This window comes from Equus caballus, chromosome 29 (assembly GCF_041296265.1).
Source record: "Equus caballus isolate H_3958 breed thoroughbred chromosome 29, TB-T2T, whole genome shotgun sequence".
Lineage (NCBI taxonomy): Eukaryota > Metazoa > Chordata > Mammalia > Perissodactyla > Equidae > Equus > Equus caballus.
The window spans coordinates 39,614,375-39,642,013 of NC_091712.1; the positions used below are offsets into that span (position 1 = coordinate 39,614,375).

Consider the following 27,639-nt stretch of genomic DNA (forward strand, 5'->3'; position numbering starts at 1 on the left):
CCACACAGATGTGCCTAATCACCCCTTTCTCTCTCCCCCCTCCCCACTTCCCCTCTGGTAACCACCAATCCAATCTCTGTTTCTATGTCTTTGTTTGTATGTTGTTTTTATCTTCTACTTATGAGTGAGATCATATGGTATTTGACTTTCTCCCTCTGACTTATTTCACTTAGCATAATACCCTCAAGGTCCATCCATGTTGTCACAAGTGGCCAGATTTCATCGTTTCTCATGGCTAAGTAGTATTCCATTGTGTATATGTATCCCATCTTCTTTATCCATTTGTCCCTTGATGGGCACCTAGGTTGCTTCCAAGTCTTGACTATTGAGAATAATGCTGCAATGAACATAGGGGTGCACATATCTTTATGCATTCATGTTCTCATATTCTTTGGAAAAATAGCCAGCAGTGGAATAGCTGGATCATACGGTAGATCTATTCTAATTAAGAATTATTAAAAATTATTTTGAGGAATCTCCATACTGTTTTCTGTAGTGGCTCCACCAGTTTGCACTCCCACCAGCAGTGTACGAAAGTTTCCTTCTCTCCACATCCTCTCCAACACTTGTTTCTTATCTTGTTGATTCTAGCCATTCTGACAGGAATGAGGTGATATCTCATTGTAGTTTTGATTTATATTCCCCTGATAGTTAATGATGTTGAACATCTTTTCATGTGCCTATTGGCCATCTGTATATCCTCTTTGGAGAAATGTCTGCTCAGATCTTTTGCCCAATTTTTAATTGGGCTATTTTTTTGCTGTTGAAATGTATGAGTTCTTTGTATATTTTGGATATTAACCCCTTATCAGATATATGGATTGCAAATATCTTCTCCCAATTGTTAGGTTCTCTTTTCATGTTGTTGATGGTTTCATTTGCTGTGCAGAAGCTTTTTAGTATGATGTAGTCCTATTTGTTTATTTTTTCTGTTGTTTTCCTTGCCTGGTCAGACATAGTACTTGAAAATATGCTGCTAAGACGCATGTCGAAGAGTGTACTGCCTTTGTTTTCTTCTAGAAGTTTAATGGTTTCAGGTCTTATATTCAAGTCTTTAATCCATTTTGAGTTAATTTTTGTGTAGGGTGTGAGATAATGGTCTACTTTCATTCTTTTGCTTGTTGCTGTCCAATTTTCCCAACACCATTTATTGAAGAGACTTTCCTTTCTCTATTGTGTGTTCTTGGCTCCCTTGTCGAAAATTAGCTGTCCATATATGTGTGGATTTATTTCTGGGCTCTCGATTCTGTTTCATTGATCTGTGTGTCTGTCTTGGTGCCAGTACCAGGCTGTTTTGGTTACTGTACCTTTGCAGTATATTTTGAAATCAAGGAGTGTGATACCTCCAGGTTTGTTCTTTCTTCTGAGTATTCCTTTGGCTATTGGGGATCTTTTGTTGTTCCACATACATTTCAGGATTCTTTGTTCTATTTCTGTGAAAAATGTTATTGAACTTTGATAGGGATTGCATTGAATCTGTAGAGTGCTTTAGGAAGTATAGACATTTTAACTATGTCAATTCTGCCAATCCAAGAGAATGGAATATCTTTCCATTTCTTTGTGTCTTCAATTTCTTTCAACGATGTTTTATAGTTTTCAGTGTACAGATCTTTCCCCTCTTTGGGTAACTTTATTCCTAGGTATTTTATTCTTTTTTTTCCAATATAAATAGGGTTGTATTCTTAATTTCTCTTTCTGCTACTTCATTGTTAATGTATAAAAATGCAACTGACTTTGGTATGTTGATTTTGTATCCTGCAGCTTGACTGTATTCATTTACTACTTCTTAAAAGATTCTTTTTGGGTGGATTCTTGAGAGTTTTCTAAATATAAAATCATTTCATCTGCAAATAGGGACAGCTTCACTTCTTACTTTCCAATTTGGATCCCTTTTGTTTCTTTTTCTTGCCTCATTGCTCTCGCTAAGACTTCCAAAAAACTATGTTAAATAAGAGTGGTGACAGTGGGCATCCTGGTCTGGTTCCTGTTCTTAGAGGGATAGCTTTCAGTTTTTCTCCATTAGGAATGATATTAGCGGGGCCGGCCCCGTGGCCAAGTGGTTCAGTTCGCGCGCTCCACTGCAGCGGCTCAGGGTTTGGATCCTGGACGTGGACATGGCACTGCTCGTCAGACCATGTTGAGGTGGCGTCCCATATGCCACAACTAGTAGGACCTGCAACTAGGGTATACAACTATGTACCAGGGGGGGATTTGGGGAGATAAAGCAGAAAAGAAAAAAAAAAAGATTGGCCACAGTTGTTAGTTCAGGTGCCAATCTTTAAAGAAAAAAAAAAGAATGATATTAGCTGTGGGTTTGTCATATATGGCCTTTATTATGTTGATGTACATTCCTTCTATAGCTGTTTTAATCAGAGTTTTTATCATAAATGGATGTTGTATCTTTTTAAATGATTTCTCAGCATCTATTGAGATGATCATGTGATTCTTATTTTTTATTTTGTTAATGTGGTGTATGTATCACCTTGATTGATTTGCAGATGTTGAACCATCCCTGCATCCCTGGGATAAATCCCACTTGATCATGATGTATCATCTTTTTAATGTATTCTTGTATTCGATTTGCTAGCATTTTGTTGAGGATTTTTGCAGTGATGTTCATTAGTGATATTGGCCTGTAATTTTCTTTTTTTTCTGATGTCCTTGACTGGTTTCGGTATCAGGGTAATGTTGGCTTAGTAGAATGAGGAATAGAAGAATAGAAGAGGAACCTTCCCCGCCTCTTCAATTTTTTGTAAGAGTTTGAGAAGAATAGGTTTTAAGTCTTCTTTGAGTGTTGGTAGAATTCACCAGAGAAGCTTTCTGGTCCTGGACTTTTATTTTTTGGGAGGTGTTTGATTACTGTTTTGATCTCATTATTGGTGATTGGTCTATTCAAATTCTCTATTTCTTCTTGATTCAGTTTTGGAAGGTTGTATGATTCTAAGAACTTTTCCATTTCTTCTAGATTGTCCAATTTGTTGGCATATAGCTTTTCATAGTATTCCCTTAGAATCTTTTGTATTTCTGAGGTGTCTGTTGGAATTTCTCCTCTTTCATTTCTGATTTTATTTATTTGAGCCTTCTCTCTTTTTTTCTTAGCGAGTTTGGTTAAAGATTTGCCCATTTTGTTTAACCTTTTCAAAGAACCAGCTCTTGGTATCATTGATTTTTTTCTACTGTTTTTCTAGTCTCTATTTCATTTATTTCTGCTCTGACTTTTATTAATTCCTTCCTTCAAATGATTTTGGGTTTTGTTTGTTCTTCTTTTTCCACTTCCTTTAGGTGGCTTGTTGGATTGTTTATTTGGGATTTTTCTTGTTTGTTGAGGTGGGCCTTTGTTGCTATAAACTTCCCTCTTAGAACTGCTTTTGCTGTATCCTGTAGATTTTGGCATGTCATATTTTCATTTTTATTTGTCTCCAGATAATTTTTGATTTCTCCTTTGATTCCTTCATTGACCCAATCATTGTTCAGTAGCATTTTGTTTAATCTCCACATTTTTGTAGCTTTTCTGATTTTCTTCCTGTAGTTGATTTCTAGTTTCATAACTTTGTGGTCAGAAAAGATGATTGATATCATTTTAATCTTCTTAAATTTATTGAGACTTGTTTTGTGGCCTAATATGTGATCAATCCTGGAGAATGTACCATGTGCACTTGAAAAGAATGTGTGTTCTGTGGTTTTTGGATGGAATGTTCTATATACATCTACTAAGTCCATCTGATCTAATGTCACATTTAAGACCAATGTTTCCTTATTGATCTTCTGTTTGGCTGATCTATCTATTGGTGTAAGTGGAGTGTTAAAGTCCCCTACTATTATTGTGTTCCTGCCTATTTCTCCTTTTATATCTGTTAATAATTGCTTTATATATTTAGGTGCTCCTATGTTGGGTGCATAGATATTTACAAGTGTTATATCTTCTTGTTGGATTGTTCCCTTTATCATTATGTAGTGTTCTTCTTTGTCTCTTGCTACAGTTTTTGTTTTAAAGTCCATCTTGTCTGATATAAGTATTGCTACCCCAGCATTCTTTACTTTGCCATTTGCATGAAGGATCTTTTTCCATCCCTTTGCTTTTGGTTTGTGTTTTTTAGGTCTGAAGTGTGTCTCTTGTATGCAGCATATGTATAAATCTTGGGTTTTTATCCAATTGGCCACCCTATGCCTTTTGAATGGAGCATTTAGTCCATTGACATTTAAAGTAGCTGTTGATAAATGCGTACTTATTGCCATTTTGCTACTTTTTTTTCTGGGTGTTTTAGTAGTTCTTCTCTGTTCCTTTCTTCTTCTCTTGCTCTCTTCCCTTGTAGTTTGATGGCCTTCTTTAGTATAATGTTTGGGTTCCTTTCTCTTAATTATTTGTGTATTTATTATAGGTTTCTGATTTATGATTACCATGAGGTCCATACATAATAATCTACATATATACAAATCTATATTGAATTGATGGTCTCTTTACTTTGACCTCTTTCTAAAAGCTCTACTCTTTTTCTCCCCTCCTCCCACATTTTGTGTTTTAGATATCTATCTAACCTCTTATTTTTTTTGTGTGTGTATCCATTACCTTCTTATCATTGAAATAGGTAATTTTAGTACTTTTGTCTTTTGACCTCCATATTATCTTCATAGGTGGTTGATCTGCTACCTTTACTGTATTTTTGCCTTTACCAGTGATTTTATTGCCTTTTGTCTTGTGATAATTTTCTTATTCTTATTTATGGTCTTCTCTTTCCCAGTTACATAAGCCCCTTTAGCATTTCCTGTAAAACTGATTTCTTGTTGATAAACTCCTCTAATTTTTGCTTGTCTGGGAAACTCTTTATCTCACCTTCCATTCTGAATGATAACCTTGCCAGGTAGAATATTCTTGTCTGTAGGTTTTTTCCTTTCAGCAATTTAAATATTTCATGACACTCCCTTCTAACCTGTAAGGTTTTGGCTGAGAAGTTAGCTGATAGCCTTATGGATGTCCTTTGTATGTCACTTGTTGCCTTTCTCTTGTGGCCTTTTGGATTCTCTCTTTATCTTTAGTTTTGGACATTTTAATTACAATGTGTCTTGGTGTGGGCCTCTTTGGGTTTATCTTGTTTGGTGTTCTCTGTGCTTCCTCTACTTGGATGTCTGTTTCCTTCCTTAGGTTAGGAATATTATTTCTTCATATAGATTCTCTGCCCCTTTGTCTTTCTCTTCTCCTTCTGGGACACCTATAATACGAATGTAGTGCACTTTATGTTGTCCCAGAGTCCCCTTAGACTGTTCTCCTTTTTAATTCTTTTTTGTTTTATTTGTTCAGCTTGGGTGATTTCCTCTAGTCTTTCATCCAGCTCGCTGATCTGTTCTTCTGTATCATCTACTCTGCTATTGAGTCCATCTAGTGAACGTTTCGTTTCTGGTATTGTATTATTCATTTCTTATTGGTTCTTTTTTATATTTTCCAATTCTTTGTTGATGTTCTGAGTTCATTCATTCTTCTCCCAAGATCAGTGAGCATCCTTATGACTTTTTGTTTGAACACTTTGTCAGGTAGGTTGTTTATTTCTGTTTCATTTAGTTCTTTTTCTGGGGTTTTGTCCTGTTCCTTTGCTTGATCTGTATTCCTCTGCCTCTTCACTTTGCCTCTTTCTCTGTGCTTATATCTATGTAGTAGGTGGGTCAGCTATGTCTCCTGATCTTGGAGAAGTGGCCTTATGTAAGAGATGCTTTTTGAGGCCCAGCAGTGTGCATCCCTCTTGTCACTAGTTCCAAATGTTCCGGGAGTGACCTCTGTGTGGGCTACTTGTGTCTTTCTGTTGTGGTAGGTTTGCTCTTGCTGCAGCTGCCCAAGGAGTCTAGGCTGTCCCCCTTCAGCCACTATATCAGTTTTGGGGAGCCTGAGCACAGTTGGCTGCAAGGTCTAACAGCACATTCCTGTTGCAGTTTTTCTGTTAGGTGAGTAGGCTCCTAGCATGGCTGGTTGCTAGGCTCAGGGGCTTACAATTTCTGTAGGCCACTCGCCTACAAGGTGGTTCTCAGCTCTAAGAGAGTAGATCTTAAAAATTCTCATCACAAGAAGAAAAATTATAATTATGGTGATGGATGTTAAGTAGACATTGTGGTGATCATTTAGCAATATATACAAATATCAAATCATTACATTGTACACCTGAAACTAATATGTTATATGTCAATTATATCAATAAAAGAAGAAAAAAATTGGAAGCTAATATCCAATAAAAGGAGATTAACACAAAAATAGATGTGATTTACTATTTTATGAATATTTTGGGAACAGTTCTATTTCAGTTTAGAGAAAAATTAATATAGATCCTATACATTGCAACAAATTCCAGATGGATTAAAGCCTTAACAACAGAACAGAATGAAACAGAATAATATACACATTCTGGGTCTTGGTGGGGAAATACTTTCTGAATATTGAAGAAAGACGAAATACTCTCAAAGAATATATTTCTGAATATATAAAAACTTAAAAAAGCTTTTCTGCAATAAAATATTGATATCAAGCAAGAGAATGGAGAAAAAATGACAATATAACAAAATAATAATAATGAAACATTTGCTTTCTAATATATTCAGCAAATATTTGCACATATATACACATATATGTATGTGTATATATATGCATGCATATATATAGACAAATACACGCATAACTAGAAACATATAAATAAATATATAGTTTATAAATATATAAGGTATACATGTAAATATAAACATATATATGTGGTCTATACTCAGATCTAGATGATACTTTGTCAAGGAAGAAATATTGAAGAAAATGAAAACGTAGAAACACATGACATTGTCATAGTAGAAAACATAACATCCCATGGCAATTATATCAATTCGAACATGTATTACATTTTAAAAATTACATTAAATTTAAATTAAATTTAATTAAATTAAAATTACATTTTAATTACATTAAAAAATGCAAGAAAAATGCAAGAGCCTAATTTTTGAAGACAAGTGGCAAAAAGGGTACAAACACATATTGCTAATAGGCTGGCAATGTCCTTCCCAGGCCTGAGCGCTAATCCTCAGGAGGCTGGGATTCTGACAGATAGGCTTCAAATCCTTCCTCAACGCGGGCCTGCGGTGGAGCCTGGAGGTAATGATTCCCGTCCCCGGGGAGCCTGGCCCACTCCGGGTAAAGACGAAACCTTTTGCTCTCTGCAAGGCCTTATGTATTTCCAGATCGCATGATTCCTCATATTTTTACTTTCCAGCCCAAACTACCTTTACATTAGGCTCAGCACAGGTCAGGGTGATTGAGAAATCTCGTGACCGGGCTGCACTGAACTTTGGTTAAGGTTAAACCTTCTGTATTTCGTAGGCCGCCTATAACACCCCCCGCCCCCCCTACTCAGTCGTTGGCTTGGAATCATTTGGAAACAGGTTTTTCATTTCCGTCAAACGTGCCCCAGCTTTTATCTGCTAAGACTATTAGGGGACCATTGGATTTAAAACAGTCCCTAAAGATTTGGATAGGGGTTAAAAAAAAGAAAAAGAATGTGAACCATTTGGAATTTATGATTCATCTCGAAAGATGAAAGACGCAGGGAGCATGAACACCAGCGCTGGTTGGAAGCCCATCTTGAAAATTCAGTCATGGTGGGACTCCTGAGCTTTGCTGAGCTCGATAATGTGAAGGATGACAGTGAGTTTTAGCAGCTGGGCACGTTTTGCACGTGGGCACATGCTTTGTACATGGACACGTCTTTTGCACATGAACACGTTTTGCACGTGGAAACGTGTTTTGCATGTGGACACATGTTCAGCTCTTGGACACATGGGGATGTTTTACACGTAGACATCGGACATGTTTCGCACGTGGGCACGTTTTACACATGGACACGTTTTGCTCAGCACAGCGCTGCGGCAGCGACAGGGGAGTGGGACGCAGGTGACCGCGAAGCGGCGCTGGCCCCGAGTCCCGGGAGCGGCGCCACACCGCCCGGGAACTACAACTCCCGGCACGCGGGGCCACCTCGGGCCGGACGCGCGGCCCCAGCGCGCCGATTGGCCCCGCCCAGCCGGCCCGGCGCGGTCGCCGGCCTGGTCCCCGGCACCGCCAGTCGCCGGGCCGCCGAGCTAGGGGCGCGCGGCAGCGAGCGGCATGGAGCCCCGGACTGCGGACGGCTACTTCCTGGGCGACGTGGGTACGCGCGGGGCGCAGCGGACGGTTCGGGTGCCGGCCTCGGGTACAGGGGACGCGGGGCGGGGGTGCTGGCAAAAGAGCGAGGACGGCCGGAGCCGGCTCTTGGGGCTCAAGAGGTGCTTCTGATGACATTCGCTCCGAGATAGGTGACGCGCCTGGCTGAGAGTCAGGGGCGTTTTGGTGGGTCCAGGTTGGAGGGCTATGTCCTTGAAGGAGCAGGGTCCCGTGATCCTATGCATCTCCGACGAGGTTTCTGTGTCCCACTCCTTGTCCTCGGCTAGCGCCTTGCAGGGCTGGTCATCATTGTGACGTGACAGTTGTAGGACTTCAGAACCGCAGACCCACCGGAGCGCCGCGCACCTTGGGGAAGATCAAGGAGTGTGTGCGCGCGTGGTCATTGCCAAGTTCGGAGGAGAACCTGGGAAATGCCCTGGCGGGACCATTCACAGAGCAGCCCTGGCATGAGCCCAGTGTGGGAGCTGGAACCTCTTCCAGGCGGCCGATGTCATTAGCATCCTACAGACTTACCCAGGTGTGATAGAAGGAATCTGCTCCAGGAGGAGGATGTGCCCCTGTGACATCAGGTCACACTGAGTAAACAATGCGACCTCGGTTCTTCACTGAATCTTCTTTACCATTTGAGCTACCCAAGAATAAAATAGATTTGAGGGCAAATAGAGATTCTCTGGGGAAGCAAACTTTCCTGCCTATGAAATTATACTATGGCAAATGAAATGAGCAGTGAGAGCACATGGAAAGGCTGGAAAGAAACAAAAATCGAAGGTGTTTTTACACTGGTAAAAACAGTAGTGTGAATAAAAGTGAGAAGTCTTAACAGTAAATTTAGGTTAAGAGAAATTGCAGTCAGAGCAAGGCCAAAGGTATTTTAACTGATTTTGCAAAACAGCCACCTTCAACACGATCAAAGGCATTTAATAAGCCTCTGTTTTCACTTGGCATTCTGCCCCAGGCAGGCACAAGACTTTGACCTGCCAGTGTGATCTGTGTTTGATTGGTTCAAATAAATCAGTGATGAACAGCTAACCATGGAACCTACTTGAACACATATTTTAATATTTTTATTCCTGTAGAGCATTCAATAGCACAGTATTACTTCTGAGCATGTTTTTTTTTTGCATAGTTTAAGGAATGTATCTTTTGAAGAAAAGCGTATTCTAAACTAATGGATGCATAGCTTCTGGGGTTTGTGTCTATTTTTGACTCTGTCATTGTTTTATTTAATATATGTCTCCAAAAATATGTCCTGCTGACATTTTTATTCTCAACCCTCTTGAATAAGCGGAATGTGTTGTATCCAAAACAACCCAGAAGTAGGGGCCCATCATAGGAACTTTAACCCATTTTAACATTCTGATCTCAAGTTCTATATGTGTGGTGTGCTCCAACCAAAGCATGTAAATTTTTCAGTTTTTACACAAGCAAAGATTGCAGAATTTTACATTATGGCCTTCTCAATAAGTTCAAAGAATTTAGGGCAAGTCACATCCTAAAGTGAATCCAGTGTTTATAACTTAGAAAATGTAAACAGATTGTTATTGACCCAAGGTAAGTGTCTATTTGCAAAGCTGAAAAAAATGATCCCCATATTCAGCATCTATACTCAAGAGCTTCTCACTTGGAAGTAAGAAGCTGGCAGAAGATGAAAGGCTGCCTTAGGCAATTTGGGCTCTAGCAAGGTGAGCTGCCGATCTTCTCCAGTTGTCCTTAGCCAGGAACTCCAAACAGTTCATTGCCATCTGGGGTGTTCAGAAGGGGAGATGGAGAGAGAAAGGAGAGGCAGCTCCTGGGACTGTGATCAGAGCCACTGAGCTGCTAGGACACACTTATGTGCTGGACGCTAGCCACAAGCCCTGGGACAGCTGTAAGACGGTCATCATTATTGATAATTTAGAGACGAAACCGAGTTCACACAGCTAGAAAGTAGCAAAGCTGAGGTTTTAACTCAGGTGGGGTTTCGTTTCGTTTTGGTTTTTTTTGGTGGTTATTTGTTTTAAGCTAAAAGTCTCATGCCTTTCCCATGAAATAGGCTGGTCTCTAATTGATTTTGTCAACTTAAAAAGCAAATTTGCCTGTTATTTTATCTCAAAGTGAGTTTATTTGGGAATAGCCAAAAGAATTGCAATTTGGGATGTGCGTGCTATGGCAAATTAAAGGCAAATCCAGAAAACAAAGGAGGGGAGATGCTTTTATAGAGAAGGGGAGTCGGGAGGGGCTGTTCTAAATGAAAGTCCATTGGGAGAAAGAAGCGGTTCAGGGTGGCAAGGGCTTCTCATCAGCTGAAGGCTTCATTTCTCATTGGCCGAACTGAGGCATTTCTCATTGGCTGTGGCGTTTCTCATTGGCTGAGCTGCAGCATTTCTCATTGGCTGAGCTGTGTCATTTCTCATTGGCTGAACTGCAGTGTTTCTCATTGTCTGAGCTGTTGACTGATGGGGAGAGAAATCCTCTTTCAGCGGTAAGGTAGTTTTACTTCCCATCCAAGGTGCTAGCCTCCCTCTCTTCCTGTTTGGTGTAATTGATGGTGTTTGATAGGGCTTGAGAGCTCCTCCTACAGGCCTTCCAGACTCCAAGTTAGTTAAGGTTTCTTTTATTGATTTCCACAATTTGTAGGGTTACATGGAGTGTTGGACTGGTTTTGTGGCTGGGATGGAAGAGCTGTGTCTGCTTTGGGTTTCTCGGGGATGTGGGACTACTTTTACCACCGATTGGCCATCTCTGCATTAAACCACATCACCTTTCCTACTGTGAGAAGTGTGTTTCCCTCGGGAGTCCACAGTCAGGAGCATGGGTTGGTCTTCATCCCCGTGCATGGGGAGCCTATATGCCAGCTCATTCTTCTGTTGAGTCTGCGGACTTTGATTTTTAAAAATACAGTTGTATTGAAAGTACTTTGAGAAATCTAAATAATCGGTGTCCTTACTGGGAAGTCAACTTAAAATTTTCTCAAATCTTGTTTCTGTCTCTGCCTTGGAGAATGCTGAATTGTAGAAATCTCTAGAAATGTCCTTTAGTGGAAAAACTCTGGGCACTGCTAATAAAAATGTCTCAAGGAAATACATTTAGGATGATTTTAACACCAATTGGGATTCCAGGGCAGTCACTGGGGCCAGTAGTGGTCGCCGTCTATAGCAGTACAAATGAGTTTTAATTTTTTGGTAGACCTTTGCAGCCTTGGAGCATGGGGAGGCGTTGGGAGTTTCTTTATCTGGGGATTGAGGAACGGTGGGTTTCTCACAGTGGGAAAGATGATGTAGTATAATGCAGAGATGGCCAATTGGTGGTAAAAGTGCTCCCATGTAACACCTTTTGAAAGCAGGCTGACTTGAGCTAGACCACAAAGCTCCTTCAGGAGGAAAGAAAAAAGATTTGCTGCTCCAGGACGCTGGCGCTGGGACGCAGCGGAAGGTAAAGACAGTGCTTTCCTATGACAGAGAAACAACCGAACAGGGATTCCCCATCTTGGCCACACACTGCCATGACTCAAGGAGCTCTAAAAATTACTGATGCCTGGGTCCCATCCCCGGAGATTCTGATTTAACTGTTCTGGGGTACTGCTTGCGTGCCATATGTTTTAAAACACCCCAATTCATACTGATGAAGTCGATACAGACATAAGCGCTAATGTCAATCAAGAATTTAGTTAGTGTGATTTGATAGAATAGGAGGAAATGTCTTCCATCTCCTATTTCTACCTTCGTAAAGATTTAAATAGCACCAAAAAGCTGTCTGAAGCAGTGTATAGAAGCAAACAAATTAGCAAGACCAGGTTGAAAAGTACGTCCCTTACAGAGACACAAGTCACTAGCAGCTATTTTAAGGAGCAGAATTTATAGAAGTGATAAGACAATTTAAATTCTTTGGATCTCCCTTCATGGCCAGTCTAGGTGAGGATGGAGATTAGGTTACTAACAGGAAAAAGCTGAGAAAACACTTCTAAGTCTGTGCTCGGAGATCTGCCTTGCTCCTGAGCATTTGACTAAACCTGTCATTTAAAATGGTCTCTTCCACTTGCTGGAGCTCACAGATGTTCAGAAAGGAGACTAGTGCGAGCTCACCTGTTCCATCATGGTTGCGACTGAATCCATACATTTTTAACACGAGCACAGACATGCATCCTGCTATAAGATAAAGTGGAATTCTGCGTGGGTTGGGTAGTTTGGGAGCTCATTCAAAGGGCCTTGTTATTCGGAGTTTCCCTCTTTGTGGGGTGAGTTTCATTGCATGGTTCCAGAGAACAGAAACCCCTGCAATTCCAGAAATGGTGGCCTGCCAGGGGTGGGGGTTAGGGGTGAATGCTATCCATGTGTGCAGCGCTGTGAAGGGTCACTCAGAACCCACTGGGAAAGACTACAGGAACAAGTTGTTCAAAGACGCACACTTAAGTTACCTGGGTTTCTCGTATGTGTGGTAAAAAAAACAACAACAGTGAAATCCATTAGATGCCTGTGAATGGTCAAGCTTTGAGAATTTGATTTTGATGGGTTGGAAAGGCAAAGCCAGAAATAACGCTCTCCTGTTTGGGCCTGTATATTTAACATGTTTGTTAGAAACCAGAGCCAAGAATCCCAGTGATGCTGAATGGCCCTAAATGGTTTTTGGTTTTGCATTGAGACAAGAAATGTGTCCCATGTCCAGATGGGTTAGTTCTTAAATATGGGGCACGCCCACAAACACACATGCACGGCTGGGTGTGGTGGGAAAGGAACCCATGTGAGACCCAGGGATTCCCGTGCTGGGTGATCTTAGGCAAGCCTTTTGCTCTGTGTCAGTTTCCTAAAATGGGTTAAATGAGAGGTTATAAGGATTTCTTATTAGTTTTTAAAATATAATATTTTATGGATATAATACTATACGTAGTTTTAAAGAATTGAATAAAACCAAAAGACTTGTTGTGAAAAATTTCTGTCTTCATCCAACGCCTCCTCTACTCCCACTACCCAGAGGCAAATACTTTCAACTCTTTTAGCTGTTCAGCTGGTTTACCTCCATGTTTCTAAATAACGTGCTGGTAGAGCGATCTCCCGACTTTTAAGTTTTACGCTCCCTACAGACATCCTCTTAGAGGAGAGGAAGCCCTAGTCCACTTGGTGCTTCTCTACTCCCACACTGTTTCCCTCTAGGATCCTCCAATATAATTGAATTTTTTGTTTAAATCAGTATTGCAGCATTTACATTATTATGACCGTGAATGTAGTCCACAGCTTGCTCTGTTAGGATTACCTTGCTCTCCTTGTATGACTTTCGCTTTCCTTGAAGGTAACGATTGTTCTTTTTATCTGTTTACTTTTCTTTATACACAATCACTAATTTATCCCAGACTCTCTGCCAGAGCCTTGCTCGGGCACCTCAGGTCCCATCAGTTCCACCCTCTGTCTTGTCTCCTTTATAATTTGGGGACACTCCCCGACAGCCTTGTGTCTTCCTACTCTATGTGTGCGGGTTGCTCCTTAGGCCTGCTGCCGGCCTGTCGTCCTGCAGCCCCCTTGACCAAATCCTGGGAATTCACATCCTCTCTTTTCTAAGTTAAATCCTGGCTCCTGTATCTCCCTCTTTCCTGCTTTTAACTCCCTCATTTTGATGGAACACGTCTTCCAGGAATGTCCCGAGAGAGTGAAGGGGAGGCAGGTTATTTCAGATCTTATTATCCCCAAATGTCTTGATTCCATCTCCACACTTAATTGGCAGTCTGGCTGTGTTTGGAATTCTGGGTTGGAAATCTGTTTCCCACAGAATTTGAAAGGCATTGCTTCTGTGCTCAAGTGTCCAGAACTGCTTTAAGAGGCCAGATGCTGAGGCCTGCCCGGTGGCACAGTGGTTAAGTGCGCACGTTCCATTTCTCAGCGGCCCGGGGTTCGCTGGTTCGGATCCCGGGTGCGGACATGGCACCGCTTGGCAAAAGCCATGCTGTGGTAGGCGTCCCACGTGTAAAGTAGAGGAAGATGGTCACGGATGTTAGCTTAGGGCCAGTGTTCCTCAGCAAAAAGAGGAGGATTGGCAGTAGTTAGCTCAGAGCTAATCTCCAAAAAAATAAAAAGAGGTCAGATGCCATTCTGATTCCTTATTCTTTGTGATTTTTTTCCTCTCTGGAAACTTTTAGGGGTTTTCCTTATCCTTGGTGTTGTGAATTATATGACAATGTGGCTTGGTGTGGGTGCTTTTTATTCATGTCTCTGGCTGCTCACTGGACCCTTTCCATCTAGAAACTCATCCCCTTCAATGCGTGGACTTGAGTGTAATTTCTTTGAGAGTCCTCTTCTCTCTTTTTGATGCCCCTAATGATTCGATTTTAGACTTCCTGGATGGAATCTTTATTTTTCTTACTATTTTTCTTATGCTTTCCATCTCGTCTTTTTGTTCTAACCTCTGGATTTTCTGAACTTCATTTTCCAACTCTTTTATTGGACTTGTTTTTAATTTTTGCTATCATATTTTTTGTTGCCAAAAGCTCTCTCTTATTCCTTGAATTTTCTTTTAAAAAGCCTCCTGCTACTGTGTCAGCGTTTTCTCTGCTCTCTGCTTGGGTATCGAGAATAGTGTTTTAGAAGTTTTTACCTGCATTGACCCTGTTTCTTCAGAATTCCTGGTTTTCTGTTTGTTTTGGTCTCTTTCTTGTTCTAATATGAACCGTGGCTGTGAATTTGTTTCTATGAGAGAGGCGCTAAAGAGATAGTTGGGCAGCTCTGTGAGTCCAGTGGGCAGGCTTGTCCATGGGTAGACTTCATGCCAGGAGTTTGGGTAGGCGCCTGCCTGTTCACTGGGGGCTCTCTGTAGATTTCAATGTCAGCATCTGTAGGTCTCCCCTCTCCCCTATTTGCTCTCAGTGCAGCGGGGTCTTTGGGGAAGACCCAGAGGAGTGTGCGTTCCATCCTCCGTGTTCAACTTGACATGCCCACAGCTCCATCATTCTTTACTTCCTGTGGGAGGGGAGGAGGGAAAGGAGACTCCAACAGGGAGGTGACCCAGGGTGTCTCCTCACCGATAGGGCGATATTTAGACTGGGAAGCTTACCCTACAGTTGGACTTCAAAGAGGACTTGTTAACAAACTGAAAATGCCTATTTAGGGCAAATGAAGGTATTCAGGGAAATCGTACGTCATGAGTCACGAAGACTTACTGAGTACTTTTCTGGCCAAAGCATCGTGCATCATTCTCTTATTTTCTCCATAAAACGGTCCTGTGAAATGTTATCTCCAATTATAAGAAAACCAAGACTCAGGTCATTTTAGATGAAAAGCTTCCCAAAGTCCCTTTGCTGAGATGGGGAAGACGAGGCTTCCCCACCCCTGAGGTCGTTAGGCGGCAGAGCTCCTTACTCTGTGGTTAGGCAGTGAGGAAGCAGGGAGGGGCAAGTTGGAGACGCGTGTGTTTGGGGAGGTCTGCCTGTCGCAGGGCTGCAGTGCTCATGAAGAAGCTGCCTCTTCCGATACCTTCCTTTTTCCTGGCTTTCACTTTATAGGTCATCTTTTTTGACTTTCTCTTTCACTTTCTTTTTTCCTCTCACTGAGTTTTGACTATTTCGTCCCTGTAGGATGTTAAGCCTTTTCTATTGAATTTTTACCCACTTTAACACACCTAAAAACACACTGGCTGCCCTTTGACCTCAAGTTTACTGACCGTCTTTTGAGCATTCACAATGAAAACATTAAAAAAGCCATTGCTGAAAAAAATCTTAAAAAGCAGCAGAACACTCAGCCCCAATTCCTAAGTAAAGGTTTGCACACATAAAAATAGAGATTTCTGTTTTCCCTTGAGAACCAACGTGACTGCTAATTTCAAGTGCACTCCAACTTTAATTCTGACTGCACTATTAAAAATTGGTGGTCATGATAAACAGCATTGACTGAGTACCCACCTGTGCCAGGCTCCTAACAAACATTGTGTCCTTGGTCCTTACAACATCCTGCAGAGTAAGTATTGTCATCCTGAGGCTTCTGTTGTTACCTTGCTAGTCTCTTTGTCCTTGAGGGTTCATGCCCTTCAAAAATTTTTTTATTCCTTTACTATATCAGATGGTTGGGTACACTTGGCCGTGCTATTCTGGAAGTGTCCATCGTAAAGGGTTTCTAAGTTCCTTTCAGCTCTAAAATTCATTGTTAGCCTTATACACACAAATCCTTGTCCTTGCGGGACCTTGGTGAGCGAGTCACTCGAGACCTCTGACTTTCCCTGGGAGCAGGCCTCAGAGAACCACCTCCACTGGGGCTTCAGTCTCAATTCACTGCTGCGACATCCCGCACATGGCCATCCCTCACAGGTATGGTCTGCCCCTCCCTTCTTCCTCGCACTGTACTTATGGGTGGGGTAGGCAGAAGGCCATCATTTCAAGAATGTTTAGTGGGGTATTTTGGGGAAGGGCTTATTCCGGAGGCTGGAGAATTATTTTCAATCCGCAGCTGTGGCAGGGAAGGTCATTTCTGCAGCAAGGACCCCAGGCTCCTCAAAATTCCTGGCTCAAGCAACATTTCAGGGTACATGGTGGTATTGGCTCTGAGTCAACGCCAGTGTGTTGGATCAGCTTTGTCGTGAAGGTATTCTCTGAGGCATTTGGAAAACCCTCTTTGTTAGAGTGGAGCTGCTGCCAGTGGAGAGGCCAGCTGGGCTGGGGAGGAGCAGCCTGGAGCATGGAGCAGGGTCAGGGTCAGGGTCAGGGTCATGGTTAGGGCCAGCACTGACAGAGCGGCGTGGATTATGGCCTCTGGAGAGTTTGGTAGGACCAGTGAGTGCCCGCTCTGCACGTGGGTGGGGAGCCTGGGCAGGCCATGTGCATCAGAGACACAGCTCTCTGGGAAGGCTGGCGGGGTCTGGGCTGAGGAGCTGCTATTTGGGCTCAAAGAGCAGAATTCCTTTGAGAGGTCTCAGGGATGACTAAGTGGGATGCTGGCAAACTGGCTCTCTGGAGGAAAAAGAAAAAAATAAAAGGAACCAAAACAAGATCTGATTTGCTGCTTTCCCTGGTGTAAATGCTCACACCATGGCTGATTTTGAGCCTCAGTGTTTTCTGGCTGGTGCAATTCCTGGTTATGTAACAGTTGGAGGTGGCGAGCTGGTAGGAACTGGTAGGAACGCAGACTCCAGTGTCAGAGGCCCTGGAACTGTGCAGGTAAAACTCAGTACAGGGACTTACACGGGATCCAGTTACTGGAGCTGGGGTCCGGGGGTGGTGGTGGCGGGATGGCTCCTTATGGAACAAGGCCAGATAGTAGAAGTGGAAGCCAAGGTCCAACCAGGACTACCAGGAGTGGTCATGGTGATAACGACCCCGTCATAGCCAGATCATCTGTCATTTATTGAGTGCTTACGATTGTCCAGGCGAAATAACGTGCAGGCAGTATTTCTTCCAGTCTGCATAGCCACCCTGTGGGGTAGACAAAAATATCTCCATTTTTTTAAGCGAGAAAACTGAGGCTTTGAGAGGGCGAGCAACTTGCCCAAGGTCTCAGAGCTCGTTGTAGGTGACAGATGGGAGTTGAGCTCACACGCTGGGTGATTCCTGCCCCTCCTCAGTCACCACAAATCCAGCTCCCTCTGGGGAGGCTGATACCGAACGTCTTAAAGTACTCAACTGGGGCTTCTTAATTCCCGAAGGCTGGGGTTGGGCCAGCCCTCAGATGTGCAGGTGTCAGGGGCCCCAGGAAGGTAAAGAGGGGTTTCCAAGCAGGGAGGCAGAGAGATACACATCTGGTACACAGGCTGAGTCAACAAGGTCATGTTGTGGGGCAGAAAAGGGGCAAAACGGTTCTCAAGCACCTGTCATTCCTTCCTGGCTGATGCTCACAGCCTCTGGCAGATTTGTAGATGATGTCGGTGAAACTCTAGTTTTCAACATGAAGGTTTTCACGTAGCCCTTTGTGAGCTTGAGCTCGCCAGTGCAGGTCGACATGAGGAATGGTACAGGTATCACCATGACCTTGAAATGACCTTGAACCGAAGCTCGGGGAAGAGGCAGGAGTGAGCCAAGATGCAGGTCCAGAGCACCAGTGCCCAGGTGCTCTGTCTTCCAGGGGCTGCGGCCTTGGCTCTGGTTGCAACAAACTCCTATTTAATTGATGCCCTGGTGCCTGGCCCAGCCGCAGTTGGTGAGGCCTTGGGTGTGGCTCAGTGTCCTGGGCGAGGCAGGCCTGTAAGGGGCTGGAAGGTGGTTCCATGGGGTGGAGGGCAGACCCAACTGCAGGGGGAAAAAGTTCAGTCTGGCAAGGAAAATATGCTTTTCGAGAGTATTTACCTGAAACCTGCGTGTCAGGTGCTGTGCTGGGACTGGAGGATGGGCAGCGCTGTGCTATCTAAGGATGCTCGTGGAAGGATGGGAGGGGAGTCAAATCAGGCACTGTGTAGGGGAGTGTGTGTGCCGCTATTTGTCCAGAGATGGCGTAAAGAAGGGAGTGGCTGGGTGGGCTGCACGTTGGACGGCTTCTGAAGGAGCAGACATTCGACTTGGTCTTGGTGGATGAGGAGGAATTTACTCAGCTGAAGGGCAGAGGATGGGGAATGAGGAGACTGGGGGGGATGCGTTCCAGGCTGGGGACAGCACACACAAGGTGGGGGTGCTAAGAGACCAATTATGTGGCAGAGCTTGGATTTAGGGGGAATGCTAGTCCCAGAGGGAACTTGCCAGATGGGTGGGTCTCAGGTTTCCAAGGCCACCTCTCTCCCTAGGGGGATGGCACAGGGATGTGGCATCTTGTCACAACTGGGGTCCAGGCACAGGGGTGGAAACAAAGCCTGAGGTCAGGACCAGCCAGTGGGTTGACTAACGAATGGTGTTTTCGCGCCCTCTTCACAGATTGCAAGCAGTTGCATCCTTTTGCTTTAAGGTTAAGGTTGCAGGCTGACCCTCCCTATCTTTTCAGTGGGGGAAGCTGAGCTTCCCACTGAGGGCCAGTAGGGCCCTTTCATGCAGCTCTGTGGGGCACCAGGTGGCCCCCACATTCTTTGTGCAGGAGATGGGGTCCCCACTTCCTCTCTGCCCCTCCCCTCCTGCTGTAAAGCTGTCCCCTGTTGACAGTCTGTGGTTGGTACCAGCTGCCAGTGACAACCTTCTCCACCCCCAGGTCCTCCTCCATATTTTTGTTACTCTTTTAAAAATATAATCGGGGGGCTGGTCTGGTGGCACAGTGGTTAAGTTCATGCTCCCCACTTCGGTGCTGGGGGTTCGTGGGTTCTGATCCCCGGCATGAACCTACACACCGCTCATCAAGCCATGCTGTGGCAGTGTCCCACATACAAAGTAGAGGAAGACTGGCACAGATGTCAGCTCACCTTCCTCAGCGAAAAGAGAAAAAATAATTGGAAAAATTTTAATTGTAGTCAAACATAAACTTTACCATCTTAAGCCTTTTTAAGTGTACGGTTCAGTAAACTATATGTACACTGCTGGGCAACAGATCTCCAGAACTTTTTCATCTTGTAATACTGAAACTTTGCACCCATTAAACAAGAACTCCTCCTTTCTCCCCTCCCCTCAGCCCCTGACAACCACCATGCTGCTTTCAGTCTCCACGAATTTGACTATTCTAGATGTCTCATAAGTGGATTCATGCAGTATTTATCTTTTTGTGTCTGGCTTATTTCACTTAGCAGAATGTCTTCAGAGTTCATCCATGTTGTAACATGTGTCAGAATTTCCTTCCTTTGTAAGGCTGAATAATATGTCACCGTATGTTTATACTACATCTTGCTTATCCATTCCTCCCTTGATGGACATTTGGGTTGCTTCCACCTCTTGGCTGTTGTGAGTAATTCTACAGTGAACATGGGGATGCAAATATCTCTGAGATCCTGCTTTCAGTTCTTTTGGGGATATATCCAGAAGTGGGATTCCTGGATCATATGGTAAGTCTATTTTTAATCTTTTGAAGAACCAGAATACTGTTTTCTATAGTGGCTGCACCATTTTACATTCCCACTAACATTGCATAAGGGTGCAGTTTCTCCACATCCTCATCAACATTTCTTTTCTGTTTTTCTGATGGTAGCCATCCTAATGAGTGTGAGGTGATATCTCATTGTGGTTTAGATTTGCATTTCTCTGATGATTAGTGGTGTTGAGCATCTTTTCATATGCTCATTGACCATCTGTATGTCTTCGTTGGAGAAATATCTATTTAAGTCCTTTGCCAATTTTTTAATCAGGTTATTTGTTTTTATGTTGTTGATTTTTAGGAGTTCTCTATGTATTCTGGATATTAACCCCTTTAGATATATGATTTGCAAACTTTTTTTCCCCCGTCTGTAGGTTTCTTTTCCACTGTGTTGATTGTGCCCTTTGATGCACAGAAGTTTTCGTTTTCTTCCTTTTTGTTATCACATCTGCCGCTTCTTATCTCTGCCCTCAATCACTGCTGCTAAGACCATTGCAGCTGATGTTTCTTCATTAGAAAATACAGTTACCAGTAAGTTGCATTTCTTCTACACACTGATCATCAAGAAATAAAGTTAGATTTTCTTTTAAAAATTTTATGTCCAGTCTTCATAATTTGTTTTAGTAATGCCTTCCATTCATTCATTCACTTATTCATTCAACAAGGGAGTGGATAGGAGTGAGCCATATACTGTGCCAGGTGCTGGGAATACAGAGCCAAACCAGCGATGCTTGTCACAGACTCGCTGCAGCCCGCCTCCTCCCTGATGGTTCCTGACTGGCCCTGGGGACTTGGGTGGTCTTGCTTTTGAGTCTCCATAATGTGAAATGTTCCTCCAGTATCACGGTCATCGTGTTGTTTTGATTCTTTGCACATTCCCCTCACCCGTGACCATGAACTGCTAATTGTCACATCTTATGCATGTTTGAACACTGCAGTGGAAGGTGCTACATCTCTAGAGAGTGACTGAATGGAGGCATGTGGGAGCCCGCGGTTCAGCCTCAGGGCCTCCCTTAGTGCAGGCAGCTGTCCTCGTCCTCGGCTGCACTTTCCTTTTTGCGGCAGGACCTCAGGCCTCGCCCTGCTCTCTGTTTCTTTTAAAAGTTGCAACCGCTCATTCTATTCTTAGGGTTTTTGCTCCCCTGAGATTGACTTTAAAGTGATCCATAGCCACTTTTCCCTACCCCCCAAGATAGCACGTGAGTTGCTGTTAATTACCACTGGGGAAACATACTGTGTTCCTTTCTTGAGATGGTAAGTAGAAAGTTCCACAAGCTTGGCTTTTATATTTTGTGGGAATCCAATCTTCCTCTGTGTTGCAGCTCCCCCTTAGCCTCCTCCCACCCCTCCATGATCCAGTCCTCATTTCATGGGGTCACACACGCTCTTGGGCTCACGGGCAAGACAGATGGGTACAACTGGGGGGTAAAAACGCTAGAAATGGACCCCATTTATTGAGCACTTACTCTATGTGCCAGGCCTCACACTAAGTTTTTTGTACTTTTTAACATTCACTTAATTTTCATAACCCACCAATGAATAAACTTATTATTATTATCCCAATTGACAAGTGAAGACACTGACACTTGGGGAAGCTGGTTCTCACACTCGCCGGTAAATGGCCGAGCTGAGCTTCAGACCTCAGTGGGTCTGGCTCTAGAGGAATGCTGGCCATGGTACTAGACTGCCCACTGTAGAGGTGGCGGGGCTGGTGTGTGGAGGAGTGGGGTGATCTCTAAGAGCAGATAGTCCTCGACATGTAACTGAGGAGGCAATCCATCTGCAGAGGAAATGAATTCACCCCAGATGTGGTTTATAAAAGTGCTTCTGATAAGATTCTGGAACTATCTACTTGATTAGGTTTTCTAGGGAAATGTAGTAATAAAGGAACTTATGAAGAGGCATGTAACGTGATCGTGACTGCTTGAAGTAGGGACCTTGACAATAATGATATATTAGTATTAATCCAGTATTGTTGTCATTTATGACTTTTTTTTTTGCTGAGGAAGATTCACCCTGAGCTAACATCTACTGCCAATCTTCCTCTTTTTGTATATGAGCCAGTCACTGATGGACGAGTGGTGTAGGTCCATGCATGGGACCTGAACCCAGGCAGCTGAAGCTGAGCATGCTGAACTTAACCACTAGGCCACTGGAGCTTGCCCTATGACATTTAAAAAAAAGCTTCTAGAGGCCAGCCCAGTGACCTAGTGGTTAAGTTTGTGCACTCTGCTTTGGCAGCCCGGGGTTCACAGGTTTGGATCCCAAGCATTGACCTAGCACTGCTCATCAAGCCATGCTGTGGCGGCATCCCACATAAAATACAGGAAGATTGACACAGATGTTAGCTCAGCGACAATCTTCCTCGAGCAAAAAGAGAGGGATTGGCAACAGATGTTAGCCCAGGGCCAATCTTTCTCATATAATAGGAAGCCCAACTGTCAGCTGTGCACAGGCCCCATGTGACCATTGACGATCTGTGGTTCTCAAGACTCTGGTACTTTCCATTTCCCAGCTCTCCTGGCTGTATCGTTCTTGGTGGTTCCATCCTCAGGCACAGGCAGCCAGATGGCTGCAGCATTTCTGAGTTCACTTCCAGGCAGTATCCAGAGGAAGAAAGGAGACCGTCTTCTCCTGTAACTCCTTGGGCAAGAGTGAGTTTTTCAGCTGTGACCCCCTCAGCAGTCTCTCTCGCTTCTCGTTAGCTAGAGTTGGGTCAGATGTTCCACTGGAAATAGGATTACTGTTATGGACTTAGACCACTCATCGGGGGTGGAAAGAATGGGTCCGAGAAACAACTGCACTGACTGTTATATAGTCTGTTTCTACCATGTGACAGATAGCAGGCAAACAGGTGGTGGCCAGAGGACAAGAATGCCTGGTGGGCACAAACAGGCCAGTTGTGGGGACAAGAGGAGGGGCTACTGACCCAGTGTGGATGGGCTGAGGTGGGGCAAGGCCTGCCAGAAAAAATAACCACTGGATTTGAGTCTGGAAAGGTACAAGTTAGAAGTTATCTAGGATGAGTGAGGAGAGGTGGGGGGTTGGAGGAGTGAGATGAAGAGGCCAGAGCTGGGGTGAGAAGGGGGCTTTTATTCAGAGGGAGAAGTGTTGTGTAAAGCGGTGGTTCTCAAAGTGTGGTCCCAGACCAGCTGCACCAGCATCATCTTGGAGCTTGTTGGAAATTCAGATTATCAGGCACCAACGGAGACCTACTGTTCAAACTCTGGAGGTGGGGCTCAGCACTGTGCGTTTTCACAAGCCCTCCAGGTGGTGCTGATGCAAATCTGAGCACCACTGTTTGGAAATATGGGGAGGTCGGAGTGCTGCATTCTGTGTCCCTCGTTCTCTAGAGCTGGGTGGGGGGCGATGAGGGGAGGGGAGGGATGAGAAGAGTAAGCCATTGTGTAAGAAAGAGGGACATTTTAGAGAATTTTACTCCATTTGGGATAGCGCCTTTGTTTATTTCTTAATCAATTACATATTTGTTGGACGTGTACTTTATGAGGTTGGAATGCAAAAATGAATAATTATAGTTTCAGATGATTGAAAATGAAAACACAACATACCAAAACGTATGCGATGCGGCTCAAGCAGTACTTAGAGGAAATTTACAGCAGTAAACATCTATGTTAAAAAGAAGAAAGATCTCAAATCAATAACCTAACCTTCCATCTTAAGACACTGGAAATAGAAGAGCAAGGTAAACCTAAAGAAAGCAGAAGGGAAGAAATAATAAAGATTAGAGAGGAAATTGGTGACATAGAGAATAGAAAAATGATAGAGAATAGCAACAAAACCAAAAGTTGCTTCTTTGAAAAGATCAACAAGACTGACAGACCTTTAGCTAAATTGACCAAGTACAAAAAAGCAAGAAGACTCAAATTACTAAAATGAGCAGTGAAAGAGAGGACCTTTCATTACTATGGCCTTACAGAAATAAAAAGGGTTATTATCAGGGCCCACTACAGACAATTGTGCATTCGTCTGCTCAGGCTGTCACAACAAAATACCGCAGCCTAGGGGGCTCAAACAACAGAAGTTTATTTTCTCAGTGTTCTGGAGGCTGGAAGTCCCAGACCAAGGTGCTGGCAGGGCTGGTTTCTCCTGAGGCCTCTCTCCCGGGCTTGCAGGCGGCCGCCTTCCCGCTGTGTCCTCACACGGCCTTTCCTCTCTTCGTGCACATCCCTGGTGTCTCTCGGTGTGTCCTAACCTGCACTTCTAGTAAAGAGTCCAGTCAGACTGGATTAGGGCTCACCCTGAGGGCCTCCCTTTAACTTAATCACTTCTGTAAAGCCCCGTCTCCAAGCACAGTCACATTCTGAGGTACCGGGGGTTAGGACCTCAACCTGTGAATTTTGTGGGGGATACAGTTCAGTCTATAACAAATTGGATGTCAACAAATTAGATAATATACACGAAGTGGACAAATTCCTAAAAAGGCATCAACTACAAACTACCAAAACTGACTGAAAAAAAAATAGAAAATCTAAATAGACCTATAACATATGAAGAGATTGAATTAGTAATTAAAAAACTTATAACAAAGGAAAGCCGAGGCCCAGATGTCCTCACAGGTGCCTTTGACCCAACATTTAAAGATTTAATACCAGTTCCTCATAAACTCTTCCAAAAATTAGGAGAGAGTGTACTTCACAATACCTTCTACGAGGCCCGTATTACCTTGGTACCCAAACCAGACAGATACATCAAATCACAAGAAAAACGACACTTAGGAATACACACACAAAATTCCTCACCAGAATACTAGCAAACCAAATCTAGCATCCCATACAAAGGATTGTATACCATGACCAAGTGGGATTTATCCCAGGAATGCATGGTTGGTTTAACATCTGAAAATCAATTAACGTCATACAGCATTTCAACAGAAGCGCAAAATGCTGTCATGATCATTGCACTCGATGCAGAAAAAGTATTTGACAAAATCCAGCACCCTATCATGATAAAAACATTCAACAAACTGGAAATAAAAGAAACTTCCTTGACTTGGTAAAGAGCATCTACGAAAAACCCACAACTAATATTTTCCTCTATGGTGAAAGATTGAAAGCTTTTGCTTCAAGACGAGGAACAAGGCAAGGAAGTGTGCTCTCCCCACTTCCGTTCAACACTGTGCTAGAAGTTTAGGCTGGGGAAATTAGGCAAGAAAAAGAAAAAAGGCATCCCGATTAGAAAGGAAGAAGCAAAACTTTCTCTATATGCAGATGATGTGATTTTGAATGTAGAAAATCCTGAGGAGTTCCCTAAAATTGAATGATTTAAAACACGGTCCTTATTTTCAAGGTACTCCCAGGCAAGGAGGGGGGACAGTGTAAATGCCGTGAGTGAGTACGTATGTGTGAGTATTTGTTGGAGAAGTGTCCCAGAGAAGATGTTTCAAATGGGTCCACGTGGAGTATGTAACGTGTCAACAGGAGATTTCAGAATGGATGATTGGAGTGGGGGCAGAGGTGGGCATTTCAGGCAGGGAGAACATATGCAAAGAGATGCAGGTGGGTAGTGATGAGCTCCAAGTGACAGGAGAGTGGGGTTTGTTTGGGGCAGTGGTGGGAGATGAGTCAAAGAGGTGAGCAAGGTCCGAATCACGAAGACCCTTATACGCTGTGCCAAAGACTTTGGATCCCACCCTTCAGGCAGTGGGGATCGCTCAAAGATTTTGAGTAGGAGCCCGTTACATGATCAAATATAGGGTCTCGGGTTTTGTAAAGGGTGCCCGGAGTTGTCCATATCTTCATATGACCTGATAGAAGTGGCGTGGTCTCAGCACTGGGTCTGTTTTTCTTTCCAGGTTTCTGGGTGGAGCACACCCCCGTGCACGAGGCAGCCCAGCGGGGTGAGACTCTGCAGCTGCAGCAGCTCATCGAGAGTGGCGCCTGCGTCAACCAGGTCACGGTGGACTCCATCACGCCCCTGCACGTGGCTAGTCTGCGGGGCCAGGCGCAGTGTGTGCAACTACTGCTGGCCGCCGGGGCGCAGGTGAGCGGCCCTTCAGGACAGACCCTGAGACTGGCCGTGGCTGTAGGAATGGATGGGACCAGCTCAAGAGGAAACGAAGAGGCTTGGGATTGGCATGGAAAGAAAAGAAATCCCTGCAGGAGACGGAGAGGGAACGGAAGGAGGAAGCCAGGATGGGATGTTCTGGAAGCCAAGGGAGGAGGGGGGGCAGTCTCTATGCCAACCGCACACTGAGGACCAGTAAATGTGGTCGTGGACTTGGCTAGTGGGAGGTCACTGGGGGCAGAAGAGAAGGCAGTTTTAGGAAAGTGCTGGAGGGAGCCCCTGCTCCGTCGTGGGCAGGGGCAGGCCGTGCACATCAGATGCAGGCTGTCCGGGAGGGCTGGCGGGGCCTTGGCTGAAGAGCTACTGTTTGGGCTCAGAAAGCAGGATGACTAAGTGGGATGCTGGCAACTGGCTCTCTGGGGGAAAAAAAAAAAGGTAAAAAGGATCAAAACCAAGATTCTGATTTGCTGCTTTCCCTGGTGTAAATACTCACACCATGGCTTTGTCAGCCCCCAGTGGCTTCTGGCTGGAGGGATTCCTGAATATTTAACTGTTGGCTGTGGGTCGGAGCTGGCCAGCACACCACTGGACAGCCGGCGCATATGGAATGCAGGCTCTAGGGTCAGGGCTTAGCGGGCGAGGCAGAAATGAAGACTGTGCACTTCTTACTCTTTTCAAAAGCTTGGCTATGAAGGCGGTTCAAGAGGAACTGGAACAAGCTTCAGCGTGTACCCAAATAGCAGCTGAATTTGAGCAAATTTTATGCAGGATCTGCCAGTTTGGGGAGTTGCCTTTTTCCTGCCCTGTGATTTTCCAGCTGGAGGCGGCTTGTGAGGCAGGTTCAGGCACTCCATCTAGCTGAGGCTGGAGTTAAAACCTACTTTTATACCCTGCCTTTCTCAGCTTGCAACCTGGAGCTCTCTCTGCCTGCTCTGTGCTTATTAAGGGTTTGGGTTGGTGGTGAGAGCGAAGCTGAGTTGATCCCACCTCGAGAGAGAAAGGGGCCCCAAACAGGACGACTCGTGGACGTAGGAGGCTGGTAGGCACTCCCCACCCCATCTCCTTTCTATCTTTGAACTCCCTTGCCTGGCAGGCGCCTTGGCACATGATTCAAAGCCTAAGAACTTCTTTGAGAGATGAAGACATGTCTTTGCAAAGATGAATGTGCATTGAGAGGAGACTGCATGCATTTTCCGCCCCGCCCGCTGACGCTGGTTTCTACCCCCCACAAGGTGGATGCCCGCAACATTGATGGCAGCACCCCACTCTGTGACGCCTGCGCCTCGGGCAGCATCGAGTGTGTGAAGCTCTTGCTCTCCTACGGCGCCAAGGTCAACCCACCCTTGTACACAGCATCCCCGCTGCACGAGGCCTGCATGAGCGGTGAGTGGCAGGAGGGAGCTGCGTGGACAGGAAGTGGAAGCCATCAGCAGGCGAAGGAGAGCTCCCTGTCTGTAGGTCACTCTTGGTCTCTTCCTCCTGGAGACACCGTCCTCATCCAGGACGAGGGAGCTGTTGTTTCTATGATGGGATTTTATTTCTTAGCTGACTGCTGGTGCCTTTCAGATGTTA

General features: G+C 44.3%; 1 protein-coding gene across 3 annotated transcripts in view; it reads left to right on the plus strand.

Annotated features, from left to right (window-relative positions):
- Positions 1–27,639, plus strand: part of ASB13 (ankyrin repeat and SOCS box containing 13) — a 42,165-nt gene that overhangs the window by 4,992 nt on the left and 9,534 nt on the right. For 2 of the 3 annotated variants that reach the window (XM_005606955.4, XM_023632343.2), the window contains exons 2-3: positions 25,856–26,043; positions 27,300–27,450. In XM_005606955.4, the coding sequence (XP_005607012.2) occupies positions 25,856–26,043; positions 27,300–27,450 (339 nt within the window). Of the gene's footprint in view, positions 1–7,789; positions 8,166–25,855; positions 26,044–27,299; positions 27,451–27,639 lie in introns of those variants that run through there. The other variant, XM_023632342.2, reaches the window with a different exon arrangement.